At 35.4% G+C, this 25200-nt stretch overlaps 2 protein-coding genes across 3 annotated transcripts; one reads left to right on the forward strand and one right to left on the reverse strand.

Moving 5' to 3' along the window:
* Positions 1-168: 168 nt before the first annotated feature.
* On the reverse strand, positions 169-7239 carry LOC127860093 (peptide methionine sulfoxide reductase MsrB-like). Of its 2 annotated transcripts, none has more exons than XM_052397896.1 (5): positions 7065-7239; positions 3278-3390; positions 2141-2217; positions 1304-1439; positions 169-339 (listed from the first exon to the last, which is right to left on the reverse strand). In XM_052397896.1, the coding sequence occupies exons 1-5, from the start codon at positions 7186-7188 to the stop codon at positions 235-237; spliced, it is 555 nt and encodes a 184-aa protein (XP_052253856.1). In that variant the 5' UTR covers positions 7189-7239; the 3' UTR covers positions 169-234. The 2 variants fall into 2 exon arrangements, with proteins under 2 accessions (XP_052253856.1, XP_052253857.1); XM_052397897.1 differs by lacking the exon at positions 7065-7239 and adding an exon at positions 6889-6999.
* An 11-nt stretch (positions 7240-7250) lies between these two features.
* On the forward strand, positions 7251-21268 carry LOC127860092 (kelch-like protein 18). The gene is made up of 12 exons (XM_052397894.1): positions 7251-7397; positions 9240-9370; positions 10404-10544; positions 10900-11003; positions 11749-11843; positions 13427-13587; positions 14696-14832; positions 15023-15130; positions 18222-18336; positions 19391-19495; positions 20198-20309; positions 20859-21268. The coding sequence occupies exons 1-12, from the start codon at positions 7254-7256 to the stop codon at positions 21252-21254; spliced, it is 1749 nt and encodes a 582-aa protein (XP_052253854.1). The 5' UTR covers positions 7251-7253; the 3' UTR covers positions 21255-21268.
* Positions 21269-25200: the final 3932 nt, after the last annotated feature.

Here is a 25200-nt window from a genome sequence, read left to right on the forward strand (position 1 = left end):
TGTATGTGCCATCCAGCTGGAGCTGGATGTCAAAAAATATCGCCAACAATAAATTTTGCTTTAAACTGGGCATCAACCTTAATTAAGGTACTTGCAACAAATTTGTAAAATGGATAAAAAAAATGTATTAAAAACATATTCAAGGAACACATTAAAATAAATCAAAACCATGAAACAGACATTTATTCAAGGGTTATCTAAAAAACAAACAACCAGAATTTCAATGTTCACAAGTTATTGAGATTCAAGAGTGAATTTAAGTGCCACGCTGTTAATGCAGTAACGCTTTCCACTCGGTTCAGGACCATCGTCAAAAACATGCCCTAAGTGGGAGTCACACTGAAAGAAATACAAAATTGTGACAATTAAAGCAGTCATGACAGGCTATTAACCCATTTATGCCTAGCGTCTAGAAAAAAGGCCTTGGCAAACAGCGTAGATCCAGATGAGACACCACATGATGTGGCGTCTCGCTTCTCATCAGGGTCTGCACTGTTAGCTGAAAGGAATTTATGTAAGAAATATTCTAAATATAAAAATAAATATACTAGACATTCCTAATTTTGGAAATAAATTGATCCAATTTATAAGGATGGGAGAGTCCACTAGGCATAAATGGGTTAATGACAACTTATTGTTTTTGCTGTTATGATGTACCAATAAAATTTATTGGGGAATAAAAAAAAGAACAGCTTGTAAAAACATTTTCTGTCAACTTTGAATAAATGAGTTGCGTTCTGAAAAAACAGGGCTTAATGCTTGTGCGTAAAGTGTCGTCCCATATTAGCCTGTGCAGTCCACACACGCTAATCAGGGATGACACTTTCCGCTTTTATGGAATTTTTAGTTTCAATGAAGTCCCTCCTTACCGAAAATCAAGTTTAGGCGGAACGTGTCGTCCCTGATTAGCCTGTGCAGGTTGCACAGGCTAATCTGGGATGACACTTTACGCACATGCATTAAGCCCAGTTTTCTCAGAACAAGGCTCAAATGTTAAAGCACTTGGGATCTTTACCAATCATAATCTATACTTGTTTATTTGGGTTTTACGACAACTAAACTTTGCACTTTACAAGTTGAAAACACAAAAGCAAAAGGATGCTTGACCACTTGTTACTACCGGTAATCTACCATTTTGAAAAAATTATGAATGATTTATTCAGGGTAAAATAGGTCACAACATGATTATTGATCAAAATAAGATTTGCAATAAAAAAAACTCTTCTGCAAAACGGGGAACGGGCATAATACAGCACCAGTCATGTTTTGCTTTGATACATGTAGCAATTCACAGCACATATACCTTTCTGCAGATTACTTCAATTCTTAACATTCCATGACTGTTGTCTTGCCGTTCAATGACATTTTGTCCCTTATCACTCTTGAATGCAGCTTTAAATGATGGCCAACCTGTCCCAGAATTAAATTTGTCCTTGGAACTGTAAAATAACAATACAAATATCAAAATATCTATTCCAAAGTCCAAAAAATGCTATTTTAAACAGCTGATTGCCAATTTATAGTCATAAAAATTGTCACCTATTACATGTTGTTTATAAAACTTTTGCACATTGTGTATACTGAACAAATAAATGTGAACATTGTATATATGAGTATATTGTATGCACTTAATGTAGTATATTTCATGTACTAAATGCTTGTCTGTAGTGTGTCTTGCATATATCTGTTTTACACCTTGTTTGTAACTGTACATACTGGGGTATGTATCATTGATAATATGTAGGAGGCTTCGAACATGGAAATATAATAGCTTACCACAAGTAATAATGATCATTTCAGTTCAACAGGCTTGAACATGGAAATATAATAGCTTACCACAAGTAATAATGATCATTTCAGTTCAACAGGCTTGAACATGGAAATATAATAGCTTACCACAAGTAATAAAGATAATTTCAGTTCAACAGACTTGAACATGGAAATATAATAGCTTACCACAAGTTATAAGGATCATTTCAGTTCAACAGGCTTGAACATGGAAATATAATAGCTTACCACAAGTAATAAAGATCATTTCAGTTTAAATTGCATGACATTATTTAGCAAAGGGTAGCCCCAGATCCGACTGTGCTGGCTGCATATTGCAATTATTTTTTTTAGAAAAATGCTTATAGTGTACCTGAAGAGCTCTGCTCCACAGCACACACAGTGGTATATGCCTGGATCATAGTGGGTGTTATACTGGCCACTGAAAGGCTGAGGGAGAAACACACATTTAGTGAAATCATAATAGAAAAACTGTAATTGCAGTCTTCAGCATGATCAAGGTTTAAAAATAAATGACAAAAATGCTCGAGCTATCAAATGTCTCAATGTATCTAGATTTCCTGATCATACTTATCAAAACTTTAAGATGGAAGGAAAAGTTAAAATGTAAGAGACTTTCAGATAAATTATAATTTATGGTCCCGACATAAATAAATGTTTGATGATAATTATACATTGTTTAAACAAAAAATATGCAATACACCAATGTATTATATTTTTAATTTGTAAATTGATATTAAAAATAATAAATTCCATCAAAATTAGAGGATATCAATCGAACTAAATTCTTCTAATGTGTTACATGTGTTGCGAACACATCCCCATTTTCTGTTTGCAGCTATCACAAGGTTTATTGGTCACAGTGATGTAGTGGATATGGTGTCTGCCTAGCTATTGGGGGTCAAGGGTTCGATATCACTGTGGCGGTGTTCTTAAGACTTCCCCCATCCACACCAATTACTGGTTCTAGTGCCAGGACGCGGACTTGCGAGCGTTTCAAATAAGCCTTAGGCTTTGAATGCAATCTAGCTCTAATAAATAGGTTAAACTAAACAAGATGTTTTACTCCTGTCAGACAGTCCAACACAGAGGTGTGAATGACCTCTTGAGTTATACATAAATAATACATAGAAGTTGGGACCAAAATGTGCGCTGGAGTAACTCAGTTAAAGATTGCTAGAGTTAAAGGTGGCATTTTCTACTAAAAAGTATTATTAATTTTGCCTAGACTATGAGATTTGTAAGAGTTAACATAGGTATTCCAGTTATTGATGTGTCCTTTACCATATGCTCAAGTAAAAGGTGAACATTTCTTATTGAGATATTGATAATTTGTCAGCATAAGAAACAAAACCTTGTTACTCTGAGAATGCCATTTCAACATTGTAACAGTAAAAAGTAATATCACAGAGCTTCTTCACCTGTTCATATACAAATCCTATCAACTGTGAGAGTGCAACAGTATGCTTTCTTAGTTTGTGTGACTTACAGGCTCTGTGCACTGCTCCCTGCAGACCAAAAACTGTTGACGCGTCAGTCTCTCTTCCCACTCCGCCTTGGTCATGTTCCTAAAATTCTCATCATTTGCTGGCTTGGCGTAACCTACAATAAACAATAAACCGTCGGAGACGGGTGATGCTCCCCAAAGTTTTTTTGTCACAATATTGCACTATATATTCAGATAAAAGGAAACGTCTTGAGGGGCATAAGTTTGGACAAAATAATACAATGGACGGTATAGCAACTTAAAAATTTCAAAGGGCCATAACTCTCTAAATAAATCATCTAACCAGAACCCACAAATAACATGCGCATCTCCTCAAGGTAGTTAAGCTTCCCATAAAGCTTCATTGTATTCCAGTCAGTAGTTGGGGAGAAATAGCCCGGACAAGAATTGCACTATATGTACAGTTTATAGAAAATTTGAAAGGGCCATAACTCTGTGAAAAATCATCCGACCATAACTGGCTGAAAATATGCACATCTCCTGTTGGTAGTGAAGCTTCCCATAAAGTTTCATTGAATTCCCGTAATAAGTTGCTGAGAAATAGCTCAGACAAGAATTGCACTATATGTACAATGGAAAATTTCAAAGGGCCATAACTCTGTGAAAAATCATCCGATGAGACCCGGCTGATAATATGCACATCTCCTCTTGGTAGTGAAGCTTCCCATAAAGTTTCATAGAATTCCAGTCATCAGTTGCTGAGAAATAGCCCGGACAAGAATTGCACTATATGTACAGATTATGGAAAATTTCAAAGGGCCATAACTCTGTGAAAAATCATCGGACCAGAACTGGCTGATAATATGCACATTTCCTTTTGGTAGTGAAGCTTCCCATAAAGTTTCATTGAATTCCAGTCATTAGTTGCTGAGAAATAGCCCGGACAAGAATTGCACTATATGTACAGATAATGGAAAATTTTAAAGGCCATAACTCTGTGTAAAATCATCCGACCACAACCCGCTGATAATATGCACATCTCCTCTTGGTAGTAAAGCTTCCAATAAAGTTTCATTGAATTCCGGTCATTATTTGCTGAGAAATAGCCCAGACAAAAATTGTACACGGACGGACGGACACATGCACGGACAGGCGAAGCGGCGACTTTATGCTCCCCTCAAAAAAATGTTTGGGGGAGCATAAAAAATGCTTCATAGTAAACAGCATTTAGTGATCCATAGTAGAAATTACTAGAATGATTAGGTCATGTGCCAATAAACAGCCAAAGGGTCAAAGTGCCTTACTCTGGTCAACACCAAAATGCTAATTTGAAAAATAATTGTACTTGTCCAACTCATTGAGGGTTACATAACAGAGGCGTATCCAGAAAATTTTCAGAGGGGGGGCTCAACAGGGGAGGGTGCGGGAGGGGTGTCCCCTTCCGTCGACGATTTATTTTTTTAATGGCACCTTGAAATGATGCGATTTCCTGCTATCTAATCAGCATTTTGCATGATAAAAGTGCATGTAAAACAAATAAGAACTTGAGTTCACACATCAAGTGTGACAGATGTACGGACAGACAGACACACAGAGGTAAATCAAATGTCTCTCAAACCACTAAAGTGGTGGGAGACATTATCTTTATCCATAACTTTTTTAACAGAGTTAGATGGGTGGACCTCCTATTTAACCTTGTTGGATATCCTACTAGGTCAACTTAGGTACAACATTAAAATGTTTATGTCCATGTCCCTATGAATGGAACGCAGGCACACAGCGGACAACCTGTCCTGACCCATTGATGATCTTAGTTTTGTCTAAACAAGTCCTTGGGCACTGATACGCTTTTTACACTCACATGATGTAACAGGGAGCACACATGTTATGGACAAAACAGTGTAAATGATGAGGTACAGCTGGGAATCACAATATGCAACAGAGCCCTGAAGGGTAGTAGGAGGGTTGGGTACACCTTTCCACCTAGCCTGCCATATAAAGTGCAACTCAGCAGGGAGGGACTGAGGGGAAGGGAGATCATCAATGAACCATTCAAGGTCACTAGCACTGACAGGAGAGGCGCACATTTGTTCAGGTATAATTTCAATCCCATGGCTGCCTTAGTCTGCAATCACTGAATCGGGTGTCCATTTCGTTAACAAAAGTGTTAACAAAGGGAGTCGTTAGGTTTCTGTGTAGTTTAATTCGGGTGTTGCTGCCTCAATGTTGTCACGCTTTAAGAAAATGATTTAGTTTTATATAGCAAAGTAATTCTTCATTTTTGAGTCTTTTTTAATTATAAAAAGTATGGATGAACATCAAAGCAGTTAGCCCGATTTGTAAAAAAAAAAATAATCAAAAACATAATTGCCATTCATTAAGTGTGCAGTTGAATTTCACTGGCAATAACTTGTTACTCAAAAGGATTATCACTCTAAAGAGCTAATACCAATAAAATTCATCAAAGAAATTACCGAAAAAATAGTTATGATTGTCCATTGCGTTCGTCTAAACTCTTTAATTGCTACAAATTGAAATATTGTTTTTCACAAGTCTCATGCGGCAGCCATTTGTAAACATTTATCAATAGCTAAATGTATGGATGAATTTCATTAGTTGAATGTATCTTCTTCAGCCAATCAAATAGCGCAGTTTATTACTTACAGTCAATGAAGCGTGCACTTTAGCTGACGAAGGTTAGATCGTCTGTACACATGCCTGGGGGCTAATCACACAAATCGACAGCTGTTTATGGCTTAATTAAGGACATATGACAGGAAATACACACGTGGACTGAAACTGTAAGGGGCTCATTTTTATTAAAAATCGTGTCTAGCCAGCCAGCTGGGGGGGCTTTAGCCCCCTAGCCCCCCACCTAAATACGCCTCTGCATAAGCAGGAGTAAAAACTAAAAATCTGCGAGTCATTACTTAGCTTAAAGTAACAAAATATTTGTCTTTAAAAACACACTAAATTCAGGAAGAACAAGACCTGCGTCTGCGTAACACAATGCCCTATCTGGCACTTTGAAGCCAAACAGCTATATCCCAATTTAAAACATCATGACAAACATACTGTATTAGTATTACTTATTCAAAAATCAATAGACTGGAACGAAATCACACTTCATTTTTGAGTTATGAAGGTAGACTCACAAACCAATAATTTGCTGAATATCTGAAAACATTTTGTAAAAAACCCTCTGGAAAACGTTAATTCTAGAGAAAAAAAAGTCCATGGCCCATAACTTCGCCAAAGATCGATGGACCAGAATGAAACTAACACTTCAACTGTAAGTCATGTAGGTAGACTCACACACCAAATATAAGGTAAATATCTTAAAGCGTAAAAGAAAAATGTCCAAAATATGGAATGCCTGAAGGACAGAGTGACAGACAGATAGTAAGACAGCTAAATGCCATCCTACCAGGGGCATAAAAGGGTGACTTGTCTTTGTAATGCCTTACTCAGGGACCTATACAAACAGGTGACCAATAACAACTTGACTTTTGTCATTGACTCAGTGTGAAGCCAACAACTTGACTTGTGTCATTGACTCTAGAGTGACATTGTAGGCAAACAGCAACAGTTATTTTTTGTGCCACTGATAGTGATGAGATCATGACCCATGATTGTACATTCATTTTTCATACCAGCAAATACTATTGCTCACTGATTCTGTACTGTGAACGAATGGCAAATCGTGACACTACAAAGTGCAAGTGTGGTTACTGAACAATAAGGAAATCAACAGTGACTCCAGACTGAACTTGAAAGCAATAAAAGAGGCTATGGGTTGTTCTTTAATATAATAATCATGATAGCCTACATCTTTTTCTGGTAGCAACTATGTACGACACTGAGCGAAGATTTTTACTATCGATTGCAACCAAAATGGTATTGCAACTCAAATTTCTGGTGGGGAATCTACGTAAAATAGTAAACAATGCCATGTTTTAGACATCTCTGCACACGAAAATTACAAGTCCGAATCAACGAATAAGTCCGAAACAGCCGTATGCAAGTTGAAAGTTCACCGACCATCAAAACAAACATGGCGGACGACATTGAAACTTTTTACAAATCAGATTTGCCAACTTTGGCGTTTCCTGTGTTTGAGGATATTCGTCGACAAGGAAAATTATGTGATGTTACGTTAAAAGTGAAGTATTAGTTACTTGTTTTTATGAATTGCATTATAGGTCAATGGCGTGTCAGTTGTGTAAAAATCGATGCGAAAATGTCCGAAAAACGTTATGTCCGAATTTCTTGTATTATGCAAACGTCGTTAGAAACATGTAATTGAAACTTCATAAGTCACAAAACGCAAATTCATTAATATCAAATGAAGTATTTTTATTTCCATGGAAAAAGATAAAATAAATTCTTTTTAAATAAGTTTGCAAGGGACAACGTTTTTTAACCAGGTTTCTGTTGTTGTTGTTGAATCTAATCTAATCTAGGTTTCTGGATTGTGTGAATGTGACTTATGGTGAAGTTGTTAGTGCCCATCACACAAACATGATGTAAAATAGATCTAATAATTTTTTTAATATTCGGGTAATTCGTGTCGCAGAGTTGTTAGTTAAAAAAATACAAATTAATTTCATCAGTTGATATCTTTCTACTCATTAAAATATGCAAGAACTAATACTGTATTTAACTTACATGTACCCCGCCGCCCCCGTGTACTCTTAAGTATACTTACATTTACCCCGGGTACAGTAAATATACTTTAACTTACCTGGTCCATGTTACTGTTAGACTGTACGTGAGTTGTATTCCCGCCAAAATCAGATGTAGTAAAACGCCCTACCAATTACCTTAAAACGATATTGTTAATCTTAAACAAACTTCTCTTTTAAAAAAACTGCATCAAAATGCTTTTTGATTATGAGTTTTGATAAAATAGAGGCCATTTAACAGAAAATTGACACAAATGTGAACATAATTTTTAAAAAAATTAATGCCGACAACAACCGTTATACATGATGTAGCATTAAAATTCCCAAGCAAGTTGTAAGTATACTTAAAAGTACCCGAGGTACATGTAAGTAGTACCCGAGCCAACAATGAGCAATCGAGCTTAACTTACTTTTATGTTGCGCGGCTATGCACTTTCTCACTTTATTAACTGACAAATAGTTATTCTCATAGACCTGGCCTAAATAAAATTGCCAGTTTATTTTGTCATAATGTGACAGTCAATTAATTTATTCTACCTATTTAATTATAGATGGTGATGTATAACCACCCAAGTTTAATCATTGAATGTATTTATTTAGTGAAGTTTCTGGGCATCAGTTTTTGCTTATGTTGTACCATCATCCGACAACACTATTGTGTTTTAGTATGTAATGTAAGCTTAAATATGTATCAGGGAATTCAATGCAGATTGGAAGGGCATCCAGCAAGGAAATCTCGTCTGTCTTAAATTTATTCCAGATTCATGAATGGGATCAGTTTTGAGCAATGTTGCAGCATACAAACTGCGATATTCACTAAGTGCAGTATAATTTGGTGAAAGATTTCTGTCAATATCTGGCATTAAAGATACAATGTTTTCTTCTTCAAAAGGACTCAGGAATAACATCCTCTCAAAGAGCTATGGACTTCCATGGTTAAAATATCTCGACATTAAAACATTTGGGAACTTTTGATTTTAATTTTAATGGTCATAACTGAAAAAAGTCAGGCCAAAGATTCATATAAACTCCAAGGTCTATGACAAATTCTCTGAGAACCAGAATCTTAATCAAAACGGTCTCAGTGGAAACTCAAGAGCAAACTTCCTAACCTGTTCTTGCAAAAACAATTGAATGGCCTTTGGGCATCACAGAAAAACACTACTACCCAGTCAAGAAACATCACATCTTCCAGGAAAAATATACTTAAAACACAAAGCAAACATAAAACAAACACAAAGCAAACATAAAACACAGCTTTGCTAAAGTTTTCAACACGGCAAACATGGCACTTTAAAAAAATTAAATAATCATTTCAGGTGGGTGACCGCAAGTACAGAGCTCATCGGATTGTGTTAGCAGCTTCTATACCATACTTCCATGCTATGTTCACCCACGACATGGTCGAATCTAAACAAGATGAAATAAGTATGCAGGGTATTGACCCAAAGTAAGTATTAAGTTACAAATATGTATAAATATCTGTTAAAAATTTAACAATTCCATTGGATCTTAGCAGATTGCTCAGTGCAATAATCATTTAATGTGGAATGACTTATTTTCAGCAAGTTCTAACTGTTGCACTCCCTCTATTGCAGAATTTATGATCACCATATGAATAAACAGTAGTATACTCTCATTATTTGTCCCTGTATTTCAAAACCTGCAGTCATGTACCAGTAATTCCAATGATTTTGCAAATGAGAAATCTGGACTTCCAACAATTTCAGCTAAGTCAAGTCCTAATTATAATTATTCAATGTCTACCTAGTAAATGTATATATTGTGAAAGTTGAATTATGCGTATTTTGGTCACCAAAAGTGTCAAAACTCCTAAATACTTGTAACAAAACTTCCAAATCAAATGCTTATAGCTGAAAACTTTTAAGACTTTAAAAGTTATTTAAACCTCTGATGTTAAGTTTTTTTTTGTATAAAGCCATGTTAACATCTTGTAAAAAAGGGTTTTAATTAGGCTTGCCAAATCTCCATACTTGAGACATTCAAGTAAGATGATTTAATAAAATACTTAAATCGTGATACATGTACATGTGTATGCATATTATTAAAATGTCATTTGAGAGTAGCACATTAAGAATTTGTCTCTGCAAGGAGAGAAAGTTAAATCATCATTCGCACATGATTGCCATTTCATGAAAACTGGTGTATCTTACCACGGATGCCATGGCAAGTATTAACCCTTACCCACGTAGAAGCAAAGTGAAAATGGCTATGTGCAAACAGCATGAAACCAGAGCAGCCTGCGATTAACTCTCAGTCCGTTCAGGTTTTATGCTCTTTGCTGCTCATCATTATCTAAGGTTTCGAAATGAAGCCTTGTAAACTTGGATCTAGATAGAAATGTCTTTTATTAAATTGAACTTTCTAAGGGACTACAAATGTGTCCAAATACGTATCTAAGTGGTTAAAAGATAATAATACTTGATTTATGGAACTTTCTAAGTATTCTTTTAAACGTTTAGCTCACTGGAAGCCCTTGTAAATTTCTCCTACAATGGACGCGTGGAGATTGACCAGACCAATGTTCAGTCCCTACTTGTGGCAGCCAGCTTTCTTCATCTGCAGGCAGTCAAAGATGCCTGCTGTGAATTCCTGAAGAAAAGGTGACAAATCATCTTGCCTTTTGTCTGGACCTCAAAGAATTTCCAAACACCATTTGTTGTGCTGTTATAGCCTTGAAGAAATGTAGGACTAATTATAGGACCCTCAATATAAACAAATAAAAAACTACACAATTGCCCGCTGTGGGTCTCTGTTCAATATTCCTGACAAAAAAGAGACTTGATTGTTATTTATAAATCATTGAAATTCTTATTCATTGTTTACCTGTTACTCTTTACAATATTTCCTCTGTGACAAGCTTTATGTAAATAATAAATAGGGGGCTCTTTTATGAAACAACAATAATTAACATGACAACTGCATGTATTTTAATACGCTCCTTGTTCTTGTTGCCAGACTTCACCCCCAGAACTGCCTTGGGGTCAGATGTTTTGCGGACCAGTACATGTGCTCGGGCCTCGTAGAGGCTTCTAACAAGTTCCTGCAGAAGAATTTTAAAGGTGAAATAAATGAATAACAACATTCTAGTTATTTAACCCTTTTCCACTTAGAAGCAAAGTGAAAATGGCAATAAGCAAACAGCATAAAGCCAGAACAGCCTGTGAGTAACTTGCAGTCTGTTCAGGTTTTATGCTGTTTACTGCTAATGAATACATGTATCTAAGGGTTTGAAATGAAGCCTTAGAAACTTGAATCTAGTAAGAAAGCTCTTTAATTAAATTTAACTTTCTATGGGACTACACATGTGTCAAAATACATTTCTAAATGGTAAAGGGTTAATAGGGGTATGGTAGGCTCTCCAATAAGCAAAAGTTTCAAAAAGGTGGTTTCTGGTAAACACCTTTGATTAGTATTAACCATCCTTGATTAAAAACTTTTGTTCTAGCAATCTTCCATGGAGACCTGGCTTGGGATTCTATTTGAGTTGTTTCGAATGATAAGCAAGTTGATTTGTAAGGAAACATGAATTACTTAAAATTTGCCTGTTACCGTTTCCCAACCAGGTATTTCTGAATTATTACGTCTTTCAAATACCTAATTTTCGCATGTAGGCCATTCTGGCTCAAAGTTTTGAGGGCCCTTGATTTATCAAAAATTAGTATTTTAGCATTTACATTTTTTTGCAATTGTGAGTAAAGGCCCAGACTAAATCATTATTATGGTATACATTAGAAAAAAACAAAAAAAATGCCATATAACCATTTCAACAGGCAATGCAAAGTTATGGCCCTTGTTTGTTTTCAGATGTTATGAAGTCAGAGGAGTTCATGAACCTCTCCAAGGCAGAAGTTCAGGAGATTCTGGGGAGAGATGAGCTGAATGTGGGGTCTGAGGAACAGGTGAAGTGTACATAATTGATTGTTCTCTATTTCAGTCATAATTCCAGTCTTAAAATTATGACCAAGGTCTGAAGGAAAATGCTTGTTAGATCTAATAGCTTTGATAAGTATTGCACAAATGTTTCAGGTTTAAGCTTAAATTGATGTGGCACAGTTGTTGTTTATGACCGTTCCCTTATCTATACATATTGCCCAACCTTAAACAAAGACCTTAATTTTAAAATGAACTGTGCAGCAAGGGGTAGTAATTTGTGTTTCTCAAACGCAGATTCTTGTTTTAAATAATCATTTCGGTAGGATTGTTGGATTGTTAATACGTTTATTTAAACAGTAAGATTTGTTTATTTTCATACTTGCAATACAAATTTGTGCAATTCATAGTTTAAATCTATTTATTTTACCTCAATTGCATCGAAAGCCTCAGGCTTATTTCAACGCTTGTGAGTCCATTTTCTAGGCAAGTAGAATCAGTACTTGGTGTCTTTGGGGAAAATCTCAAGAACGCTCCCTTAGTGGGGATTAACCCTGTGACCTTCCAGATCACGGACACCATATCCATTACACCACGGCGTATCTTTGCAAATCATAGATGCTTGATATATACTTGATGTAGTTATTAAATTTTTTATCAAAATTATGAGCTAATAATACAATATTTTTCTATAGGAGAACCCTTTGACATATGATTACATGTACTTAAGAGGAAAAGAAGATTGCTATTGATTTTTAGGTGAACAGGTCAAAGGTTAAAGTCACACTTGCTTGCGACTGATCTGAGATGACCAGATTGTAGGTCAAGGTTACAAGGTTTGAAACAGGAAAAAAAGCACTTTTTAGAACGAGTTAATCTATTATTCATGCTCTTTTGTATTGTGTTTACCTAGGGGAAACCAAGACAAATTTTTAAGTAAGGATCTCCAGGTCAAAGGTCAAGGTCACATGAACTTGCAACAAGGACTTTGTTTTGCACAGTATCTAAAGAACGCTTCGTCCTACAAATATCTTAATTGGTATGCTGGTTACTTGAGAAAAATGACACCTTTGATTGATATTGAGGTAAACAGGACTAGGTAACAGGGGATTGTAACAGGACATTTGTTTCTATTCACTATCTTGAGAACACTTTGACAGATGATAATGCACATTGGTAAATTGGTAACATTGGTGGAAGGGATGACACCTATTAAGTTTGAGGTCTTTAGGGCAAATTTCAAGGTCACATGAGATTTTATCGTGAACTTGTTTTCTGCACAATAACATGACAAGACTTTCATCTATGGTCAACTAAATTGCTATTCTGGTTATAGTGACTAGGTAGAAAAAAGGATTCCTATTGATTTTGCGGTTAAAGCTCAAAGATAAAGAGTCACATGTGCTTTGAAACTGAAAGTTACTTTCACCACACAATATCTAGAGGATTCTTAGAAACATATCAGTATGCTGATTAGTCTTGACAAAGGAGGACACTTATGGTTTTGAAAGCAAGAGATCAAAGATCAAGGATACAGAAGCAACTTTGTAGCAAGTTTGGGGTCATGCATGTTTTACAAACATATCTTGTTTCATCTGTTCCACAAATTCAGGTTTTCGAAGCAATGCTGTCCTGGATTAAGAAAGACGGGGCTAATCGTGAGGAATTCCTTCCCGACCTGATGGGCAAAGTGCGTCTGCCGCTGCTAACGCCACAGTTTCTTAGCGATAGGGTAGCGTCTGAGGACCTTGTTAAATCATCACATAAATGCAGGTGAGAGGAATATTACATAGTTAAATAGTTTTTAAAGGTTTTAAGGATCCAGGCTTATCTACAAAGAACATTACAACCAGCAAAAATGCAAACCATTCATGAAATATTTGTATGTATAATAATTCAAAACGAAAACAAAACTATTGACTAAATAATAAATATATCAAGTATACATAATAATCCAGTTAGCTGACCCTTTTGTTTATAAAAATGTCAAAATATTTAAATCTCAAATGTTGAGTTTAACTTTAACAATTTCAGCCTCATTTCTAATTTTGGTCAATATATTTTTTTCCACAAAATGGAAGGTGTAGTTGCTTCTCAAATCACATTAAATGCTCTGCCATCTGTGAGTTTCCACTGATCATGAGCAAATGCATATCTAGCTATTTATTATTACTGAATAATGATAATTATTATTCACAGAGCAACGCTGCATGAAAACAAGGCTTTATATACATGTATGTGTGTTAAGACTTAACGGTTAAGTATCTTCCTCTAGATTAGCCTAAGCAGACTCATAGACTAATCTGGGACAATATTTTCACAGTTTTTTGTTTTAAGTTAGTCTCTTCTAAAGGAAAATCCTGTCTAAGCAGAAAGTGTGGTCCCTGCTAAGCCTGTGTTGACTGCACTGGCTATTCAAGGGCGACACTTAACGCAGCTTCATTGGTCATTGTAGGCTCGGGTACTACTTAAACATACCCAGGAATTCTAACGCTAAATTGGTTGTTGTCAGCTTTTTTTTATATTTATTATGATCATAAATATGTTAATATTCTGTAAAATGGCCTATATAATTATTATCAAAACTCCTGCTAAAAAAAAGTTGTTTTTTTTTCAAAGATTTTTTTTCCTATTCCGTAGCGTGTTTTACATCAGATTTTATGCAGGAATAAAAGTCAGGTACAGTCTAGATTGACCGAGTACAGGTTAGTACATTTTCCTTGCCCAGGGTACATTTAAGTATTCGTAGGAGTACCTGGGTACATGTAAATAGTGCCCGAGCTGACATTGACCAATTGAGCCTTAATTCAAATGCATAAAGTTAGATTTTGCATGAATGTGGCTCATATTATTCATATCAGAGACTTCCTGTATTCAACAGGGACCTTTTAGACGAGGCTCGGGACTATCACCTGATGCCAGAGAGACGACCACTGCTTCAGACGTTCAAGGCACGGCCACGATGCTGCTCTGATGTTCCTGGAATAATCTACGCTGTCGGTGGATTGACATCCTCAGGTCAGTGGGCTACTGAGAAAACTGGTTATTTGTTAAATAAATAAAAATTAATGAATTTAATTAGGCGTAGAAAACATGTTTGGATAATGTTATGAGGCTTTTAAGTCCCAAAACTTTACCAATTTATAAAGTCTGTGTTTCTACCTATGAAGTGAAAAATTGGATTCAAGGTAAGTCTTGTTTTAAACAGGTGATTCATTGAGCACAGTTGAGTTCTATGACCCGCTGTTGAATCGGTGGAGGGTAGCTGAGGCCATGAGTACGTTGAGGAGTAGAGTTGGAGTCACTGTCCTAAATGGTTAGTGCTGTTAGACAAGATTGAGTATTGTTATCAGTGTACAATTTGGAGGGTTTTGGAGTAATTTGCTCACAGTTTTTTAACCAGGTTTTCCGAAGGAAAAAACTGGTTATTAGATTGGCAAATGTTGATGGGTGGGCGGGCAGAACAAGCTTGTCCGGGCCATAACTTTGTCGTTCTTTGTGAGATTTTAAAATAATTTGGCACATTTGTTCGCCATTATTAGACGGTGTGTTGCGCGAAAGAATTACGTCAATATCTCCAAGGTTACACTTTGAGTTCAAAGGTCAAAAATAGCCATAAATGAGCTTGTCCGGGCCATAACTATGTCATTAATTGTGAGATTTTGAAATCATTTGACACATTTGTTCACCATCATTTGATGTTGTGGCACGAAAGAATTGTGTCAATATCTCTTAAGGTCAAGGTTGCCATGACTAAAAAAAGAATTATTTTGAAAAAAGGGGGTTAACTATGAACAATCAGTTCAGTTTGAGTTGTCTCCCTTTATCAGACTTTTTTTCAAATTGAAAACCTGGTTTTGTGACAATTTTGTCCCTTGTTTTGTCTTGGACCAAAATTGCTGAATTAAAGTATACTATTTAAAGAATAAAAAAATGAATGTGAAAGACTTTTATTATCCAAAACTTGAAAGTAAGGATTCCAACATTTTTACTTTCCTGTTAGCTTTTATTAGGCTCCCCATATATATATATATATATATATATATATATATGGGGAGCATATAGTTGCCAGTTTGGGGTTCCTTACTTCCATCACTTTTTTGTTACCGTTTCTCATAGCGCCTTCAATATTTTATCCATCCCTTACATATTTGGCATGTAAGTTCCTTGCATGGACCTCTACCTTTTGATGATGTTTGAGGTCACTGGGGTCAAGGTCACTAAGGCTAATAATAGATTTTTTGGTCACAATTTTGTTACAGTTTCTCTAAGCACCTTCAATATTTTTCCGATCTCTTACATATTTGGCATGTAGGTACCTTTCATGGATCTCTACCTTTTGATGAGGTTTTAGGTCACTGGGGACAAGATCAAGGTCACCGAGGCTAATAATAATAGATTTTGTAGTGCCTTCAATATTTTACCGATCTCTTACATATTTGGCATGTAGGTACCTTGCATGGACCTCTACCTTTTGATGAGGTTTTAGGTCACTGAGGTCAAGGTCACCTAGGCTAATAATAAATTTTCTCAAGGTCACACTTTGGTTACAGTTTCGCAAATGGCCTTCAATATTTGATTGATCTCTTATATATTTGGGATATAGGTACCTTGCATGGACCTCTACCTTTTTGATGAGTTTTGAGGTCACTGGGGTCAAGGTCAAGGTCACTGAGGCTAATAATAGATATACAGTCCAACCTGTCAATAAAGACCACTCAAGGGATTTGGTCGTTGTGGTCTTTGTTCACAGGTGGTCTTTATTCGCAGGGTCGATCGAAAGTTTGCAAAATATGCTAGTAGTTTTTTTAACAGGTACCTTATCTATGTATGTGCTCTATTGTTTAAATGTTTGAATACTTATGCATGTATAATGAAATAAAGGATTGAAACACAGTTTTGTTTTACATTTGTATATTTATTACATGTTGTATTTCTATTCCCTTATGTTTTTATTACTTATTTAATTTATCATATTCTGTATAAATAACATTTGATATACATGTATACGTACATGTACATGTAATTATACAAAGAACAAAGTACAAAATACACATAACATAGCAAACATTTATACATGAAATACATGAATCACTACTACACAACCAGTAAAGTTGACAGTAATGGACAATAAATGACATCTGATATTTATATACGCGAATTCCGACTCACGCTTAGGGCGTTTACTTTCACAGTTTACGTTCTCCTCGAATTCTTTCATTATCTCATGTTTACGCTTTAAAATGCTCTGAATTTGAGTTTTTCCTACACAAAGATCACTAGCCACTCGTCTACAACTGTGTCCTTTACCTAACAAACTAATGACCTTAACGCGTTCTTCCAACGTCAAGAACTTACGCTTGGAAGCCATGCTGGTTAACTTGAAATGACAATTTACTTTTCTATAATCTATGAACGTCTTATTACGGAGAAATTTAAGAAGAGAATGACTATCAAAATGTTTGTCTTTAATAGGCATCGTAAATGATATGAAACCGTTAATTTCCTTAATGAGTTTATGAAAGCCCCAAATTTGTCTTTGATATTTTCGGCAATTAGTAGATTAATCGCGAGTCACTTAAATACAAAGGCAAATTTTTACACTTTTGACAAACTGTCAAATGCATAAAAGAAGCAGGCGACTACCAATTAGCAATGCATGTTAAATAAACAAACAACTGCTATCGAGTGCAATAAACTGTCACTTGCCAATATCTCCATAGCGACCGACGAGTCCACTGGTAAGATGTGTATCACGTGACTACGCAGAGTCCTGGCGGCCATTTTGTTATTTGAAAGTTGCGAAATCGTTGATTTTTATGATTGCAGTGGTCGTTGTAAGCTATCAAAATGGAGATTTGGGAATGTAAAAGGGTGGTCGTTGGTCTTTGTTCACAGGTGGGCTTTATTCGCAGGTTCAATATATAGTGAAATCGTTCGGGAGGAAATCGGTGTGGTCGTTATTGACTGTTGGTCGCTATTAACAGGCGGTCGCTCGGGCAGGTTGGACTGTATATATATCGACAAAGCATCAATGGGGAGCATCCATCAGTTTGACTGATATCCTTGTTATTAATTAGTTTAAAGTTTACAATTCGCGTAGGTCTGAACAACAATGGAATAATAGGTCAGAAACCTATTATACAACTTTAAAGTGAAACCTATTATACAACTTTATGGTAACCATTTCGTGGTCGAAAATGTGTCTGCCTAGCGACCGGGAGTTCACACATTCGATCCCTATTGTTGGAGTGTTTAAGATGTCCCCCAAGAACAAAAAGTACTGGTTCTTCTCAGGAAACTTTTAAGTCCTTCAATAAGCCTTTAGTTTTCATTGGAATCGAGCTTAAATGAATTTGTTAAAATTAATTTACAAATTTTTGTTTATATGTCATATATTTCTGTAGGTCATCTTTATGCAATTGGGGGTTATGATGGACAGGATCGCCTGAGCACAGTGGAGGTGTTTGACCAAGGCACCAAGCGATGGAACAAAGTTGCACCCATGAACTGCAAACGCAGGTGAGTTAATGTGTTCACAATCAAAGGCAGTCTTACTATTATGTGAACAGAATCAAAGGGTATCTAACTACTGGTGACTTAAGTATTGTCATGATGTTACAATTGTAAGCAATCTGGATTTTTGGTCTGTCGCCATTTAAAAATATGGAGGGAGCTCAAGTTAATACAAGAATACCAAAGCATTGTGTTATCTTGAAAAAATTTAGTTATTGATGTATATAGTATATACACAAGCTTCAGAATAAAAACAATCTTGGTCACAGCTATATGTGATGATTACTAATTGATATCTTTGTAAGTTTTTTTTTAGGCATGCTTTTGTTCCTTGCTTTAGATTAAACTCCCTACACTAATTTGTTTAAATCTAAATTATTATGCATATGCTTTTGTGCTAAATTAAAAGAGTGTTGTAGCTTAAGAAATATTTCTATATGAACAATACATTTTTAAGTTTGTAGTCATTGGCTACTTAAAAGGGGCCGTCCAACAGATAAAGTGTCGTGCGACGCGAAACGATATTTTGGGAAACTACGAGGATTGCTTATATAGCTAAAAAATACATCCGCTCTAAGCATGAGTGTGGATGGTCAATTGGTCTAGGCAGGAGACTTTTTACTCAAGGACTCCAGGGGTCAGTGGTTCGGACCCTTTTGAGGGTTACTTTTTTTCATTTTTTTTAAATCGTATTCTTGTTTTGTTACTGGAGATTTTTAGTTCAAATGTTTAAAGTTATCAATATAAAGCATATAAAGCATTTAATGACAAGCTTCAATACATGCCAAAATCTGTTGGATGGCCGCTTTAATGTATAGAGAAGCCTAGTGATTGTATACAAAGATAACAAAATATAATTAAGTCCTCAAATATATATATATATATATATATATATATATATATATATATATATATATATATATATATATTTGAGGACTGAATTAAATATGGCAAACTTTATATTTATGGTTATAAATACATATATTTTTATAGCATTGGAAAAACATAAAAAAAGATATTCTGTATATATATAATTAAGTGAAATGTCTTTATTCTCTAGCGCTCTAGGTGCTGTGGCTCTAAACAGGAAATTATATGTGCTGGGAGGTTATGATGGAGTTACCTCCCTCAACTCTGTGGAAGTGTACGACCCTGAGAATAACATGTAAGTATATGGTAGATTAAATTCTTAATGTTCAATACTGGTGGAAAAAATAGATCAAGGAAGAAAGTGAAGTAGACTACTAATATGTTAATGCAAACAATGGTATTTGCTTACATTAAAACTGGTATTGTTAATAACTAAATAAGTAGCATTCAAAGTAACTATAAAACAATGAAAACTGAAAAATATTGTAATGGTTATGCATATTTACAAGTCAATTAAGAAATTATAAAGAGGCCGAAGTTGATAAATGTGAATGTGATGATTTGTAAGTGACTTAACAATTTCTTTAAATAGTGTAGGGATGAATTTTATGCTTACAATCCTGTTACTGCTGAAGCTGCTAAAGATGAAGATTATGATGATGAGGTAGATGTTATTCGTGATTTTGTTAACCCTTTGCATGCTGGGAAATTTGTCATCTGCTAAAATGTCGTCTGCTGAATTTCTAAAATCATCATTTTCTTCACTTTTTTTCAAAGAATACTATCAGAATAGCAAACAGTTTGGATCCTGATTCCGGTTCCAGCGCTCAAAGGGTTAATGAGGATTCTGATGAGCATTCATGTAATAATGGTCTTGTAAATTGTGTCCAATATTTGTGTGACGATAAGCTCAAGTTGTTGTTGATGTTTGTTGTGGTTGTCGTTGACGATAATCATGATGCAGGTGATGATGGAGATTATTGTCTACATTATTCAGATGGTCGATGCTTTCACATATGCTGAAGCACCGCAGTGCCTCAGGAATAACAGTCCTAGATGGGGACATCTATGCATGTGGTGGCCATGATGGTTTGTCCATCTTTGATTCGGTGAGCATTGTTTAATGGTTATTTTAAAGTCTATAATGGGAATGCAAGGGAAACTGTCCAGACTGAACCCTGTGAAAACTGAATACTTTTCAAAACCAAACATCTGTGTCAGTCCCATTTTTTTTTAAGTCTGTTGCTATTTTTATGTATAAAACTCCTTCATAAACCTAACCTTAAAACCAACTGCTAGTTGTTTTTTAGGTAAAATTTTGGGCCAGATTTTAGCCCCAATCCCAATCTCAAAACATATTTATTTTTCCCAAATAACTTTTTAAAATTCATACTTAAATTCATGATGTATGTATTTCCGGTATGTACTTATGTTGGTAAATTGTGACTAACTTTTGTGTTAATTACATGCAAATTGTGTTGTACTCTTTTAATGATGTTTATCTGACATTTACTTGATATTTTTATTTAAGATATAAAAAAAAAATTTAAGCTAAAACAGTTATTTTATTTATAAAAATATGAGCAATCGTTGACTGAGCAATGATTCTAGGACAATACTTTAACAGTGTCAGAAAGTAACAACACTTCCATTTGTAGGTTGAATGTTACAAGCCTTCTACCAATACGTGGCAGTATGTAGCGCCTATGACTTCCAAACGGTGTCGACTGGGTGTGGCAACTCTAAATGGAAAACTCTTCGCAGCAGGGGGTTATGATGGATCAGTATTCTTACGCACGGTTGAGTACTATGACCCAATTAAAAATGAGTGGAAACTTGTCAAGCCCATGAACGTGAAGAGGAGTCGAGTAGCTTTAGTGGCAACATATGGGCGATTGTATGCTATTGGTGGATATGATGGGGCCACTAACTTAAGTACAGTTGAAGTGTACGATCCCGAGAAGGATTTATGGGAGTTTGTTAGGCCCATGTGTGCTCATGAGGGAGGGGTTGGGGTGGGTGTGGTACCTGTGGAGCATGTTAACGAAGGATGACTCCCTTGTTTGTTTTCCAGAGATAGGGGGGTAGGGGTGGGGTGGGGATGGTACCTATGGAAAATGTTAACGGATTGTTTGCTCACCAGGGGTGGAGGGGTAGGGGTGGGGGTGGTACATGTGGAACTTGTTAACTGAGGTTGGGGCCCTTGTTTGCTAACCGGAGTTAGAGGGTATGGGGGTTGGGTAGATTGTATGTGTATGCACACCTTGGGGCGTGGTCTTGATAATGTGGGTGCAGTCATGTCTCAAATTTCTCTCCTAGAAACTTTTTGCCCATGTCATAAAAGTATCTTTTTAATGTTTTTATGCCGCCTTTCGAAGAAAAGGGGGCATATAGTGATCGGACTGTCCATTTGTCTGTCTGTCTGTCCGTCTTTCCGTCACGCTTTGCGTTTAGGTTTCGAAAAATGCTCATAACTTCTATGTCCCTTGAGATATAACCTTCATATTTGGTATGCATGTGTATATGGACAAGGCCTTTCCATACGCACAAAAATGTTTACCCCTGTGACCTTACCCTTGAACTTAGGGTCCGCGTTTAGGTTTCGAAATCTGCGTTTAGGTTTTGAAAAATGCTCATGACTTCTATGTCCCTTGAGATATAACCTTCATATTTGGTATGCACGTGTATATGGACAAGGACTTTCCATACGCTCAAAAATTTTGACCCCTGTGACCTTTACCTTGAAGTTAGGGTCCGCGTTTAGGTTTCGAAATCTGCGTTTAGGTTTCGAAAAATGCTCATATCTTTTATGTCCCTTGAGATATAACCTTCATATTTAGTATGCATGTGTATATGGACAAGGCCTTTCCATACGCACAAAAATGTTTACCCCTGTGACCTTGACCTTGAAGTTAGGGTCCGCGTTTAGGTTTTGAAATCTGCGTTTAGGTTTTGAAAAATGCTCATAACTTCTTTGTCCCTTGAGATATAACCTTCATATTTGGTATGCATGTGTATATGGACAAGGCCTTTCCATACGCACACAAATTTTGACCCCTGTGACCTTGACCTTGAATTTAGGGTCCGCGTTTAGGTTTCGAAATCTGCGTTTAGGTTTCGAAAAAAGCTCATAACTTCTATCAAGCGTTTATAGGGGGCATTAGTCATCCTATGGTGACAGCTCTTGTTTTTATTTAATGCAGTGATAATAAACATTTTTGACAGCCAAATACTGTTTAAATTATCTATTGGCTATATTTGCTACATGGAAGGGAACTCTGTTTGTGTAATATGGGGGCTAGGTATTGTCAACATCATTCCTGATGTAGGATGTTGTACAGGTCTTACTGTTTATTTCTTGTGATATTTTCAGTTTGAGTATATATAATTGTTGTTCATTTTATATTTGATTCATATTTTGTAAATTGTCACTATAAAAAACGTTGTGAATCGTTTTCTATATATTCATAGGTTTATTAATAAGATGTTTATTTGTATATAAATTTATTTATTAATTGTATTATTTATTAGTAAGTTGTTGAAGTGTGAGCTGTGAACGTTTATATCAGATTTTTTTCAACTCACAAAACTTGTTCAGCTGCAGAAAATCAATTTAAGAAACTAAAAATCTGAATGACCAAAGGGCTCAGAAGCATGAATGTATAGATTTTCTTTTTTATTCTTTTCACATTTTATTTAAATTAAGATCATGAAAATAAAATTATATTACACGATCTTCTGACTAGTATTTTCAAGTAGTGTATTTGTGAGTGTAAGTTTTTGTTGTATTTTTATGCCCCCGAAGGAGGGCTTAGAGTGATCGGACCGTCTGTCCGTCTTTCCGTCACACTTTGCGTTTAGGTTTCGCGTTTAGGTTTCGAAAAATGCTCATAACTTCTCTGTCCCTTCACATAGCAACTTTATATTTGGCATGCATGTGTATCTCATGGAGCTGCACTTTTTAAGTGGTGAAAGGTCAAGGTCATCCTTCAAGGGGAAAGGTAAAAAAAACATGTATCAAAGCGGCGCAGTAGCGGGCATTGTGTTTCTGACAAACACATCTCTTGTTATAAATGCGTCAGTTCCTTGCACTTAACTCTTTAAATGGTATGATCTTATATAATTCATAATTCAATCATAATTGCATTGGACAATCTATTCCTTACTTACAGGTTATCAATATGTCATCATCATTTAGTCATCCAAAATTATATTATTTTGTTCATTTATTAGTTTCTTACTCGATCCTGTGATAACTCTTTAAATTCCTAAAGCTTGGTTGATGAACCATAGTATGTGGATAGATTGTCATATGGGGAATATGCATGTTTTTTCAGTGACTTTGGCACAGGAAAAAAAATGTGGTTCCTATGGTTACATAAATAAATAATATCTTAAATTTGGATCCTACAATAATCTAAAAAAAGTAGTCAAGCTGGATTAATGAACCTTGATATAAGGCGAAAGGATCATAAGGGGAAAACAAATAGTTCATGTATTTTTAAAAACAAGGCTCTCAGTGGGGTTGCAGTTTTCTTTGTATGTCTGTAGCGAAACATTAAGTTTTTGTAAGTCACATTTTAAGTTCAATTTTAATGATGCATGTTCTTATGATATATTGATTTGATTTACTCAATAAGTTTTAATAATATCATTTATAATGGTGACAAGTCACATTTATTGTTCAATCTTCATAGAACTTTGCCAAAACATTTGTTCTAATGATATCTTAGGCTGCACAGAACAGGTAATTTAATTTGTATCTCAGGTAAACGACTTTGGACATTTCCGCCCCTCTTGTAATTTTTATTATTATTAACAAATGTCGTTAATTTAACGTGTTTTTTTTATTGTTCAATGTAAATTGCATTTAATGTATTATTTACTACATGGTTTGTTCAGTTTTGTTTGTAATGTTGCCCACGGAATGAGGGGCATTAAGCATTGGACTATTCTGTCAGTAAGTGCATATGCATGTACAAATATTCCTGAGCTTGTCTTTGAAAGTAGCGGGTTGATCATGGCAGTGGCGAGTTTTGGCAGAATTATAGCTCTTTGTATGTTTTTATGCATTAGATATTGTACCAAAATTTTGTCTTTTTAACTGCACGGCCGATTTTGATCAAACTTTCTCAGCCGAAGGACTTAGATGCGTATATTATCGTTAAGAAATATTTTTTTTAAATGGATTAAAAAAAATCAGAAATCAATGTTCTTATTGTATTTAATAATACGCATATATACTCCAAATTTATTACAATGTCTAAAAATACCCTTTACAAATCCTCAAAAACCCTTAAAGCTGCTGGTTAAATGGTTCACTTCGCCATGACAAAAGTCTGGGGGTGCAATGTCATTTAGTGAAAAAACTGCTACAATGTTTTCTGTAAATAAATGTTGTATATGAGTAAGTTAACTATGCTAATTACATCATTATGATACAAGCTTTCAATTTTGTGAATTTAAATTTCCATTTGTTTTGTGTTCCTTTTCCAATATATGTCAATAGTGTTATTGCTTAACCCATTGTTAAATGATAACCCCTTTACTACGGTTATTGAATTTGGTACAGAATATAATAGTTATACGTACGTAGGTTATAGTTCTCTACCGTTTTTTATTGAATAAAAATTACGTTAACGTTACATTAAACTATATTGTATTTGATTTCTTTGTTGAGCAAACAGATGTGACCACTTGTATTGTACTGTAAATAGAATTTATATTAATGTCAGTTCTTTTTTAATTAAATATTTAAAAAGTTTATTATTTTACTAGTGTTCTTGTCATAATTTTCTATTTTTAGCTCGACTATTATATATGAAATATACATACATGCCAGACGTCCCGATCTCGGCGGGACAGTCCCGCTTTTGGGCCCTTTGTCCTGGCGTACCGATATGAGACGATTTGTCCCGACATTCGTAAAAAACGATGTACGGTCTATAGGTTCCCAATAAAATTCGCTATTCAAGCTCTGTTTCGCTAACACTTACCACC

Source organism: Dreissena polymorpha, chromosome 15 (genome assembly GCF_020536995.1).
Source record: "Dreissena polymorpha isolate Duluth1 chromosome 15, UMN_Dpol_1.0, whole genome shotgun sequence".
NCBI classification, from domain to species: domain Eukaryota; kingdom Metazoa; phylum Mollusca; class Bivalvia; order Myida; family Dreissenidae; genus Dreissena; species Dreissena polymorpha.

What these genes read in the sequence shown, in the direction of transcription:
- LOC127860093 (XM_052397896.1), bottom strand. Translation starts at nt 7,188, where the DNA reads ATGGCATTGTTTACTATTTTACGTAGATTCCCCACCAGAAATTTGAGT. An exon ending in AGTTGCTACCAGAAAAAGAT is followed by an intron (nt 3,391 to 7,064) that starts GTAGGCTATCAT and finishes TGTTTATTGTAG; the next exon opens with GTTACGCCAAGCCAGCAAAT. An exon ending in TTGAAGTAATCTGCAGAAAG is followed by an intron (nt 340 to 1,303) that starts GTATATGTGCTG and finishes TATTTCTTTCAG; the next exon opens with TGTGACTCCCACTTAGGGCA.
- LOC127860092 (XM_052397894.1), top strand. Translation starts at nt 7,254, where the DNA reads ATGCAAGTTGAAAGTTCACCGACCATCAAAACAAACATGGCGGACGAC. An exon ending in CGGTGGATTGACATCCTCAG is followed by an intron (nt 14,833 to 15,022) that starts GTCAGTGGGCTA and finishes TGTTTTAAACAG; the next exon opens with GTGATTCATTGAGCACAGTT. An exon ending in TGGAGTCACTGTCCTAAATG is followed by an intron (nt 15,131 to 18,221) that starts GTTAGTGCTGTT and finishes ATATTTCTGTAG; the next exon opens with GTCATCTTTATGCAATTGGG.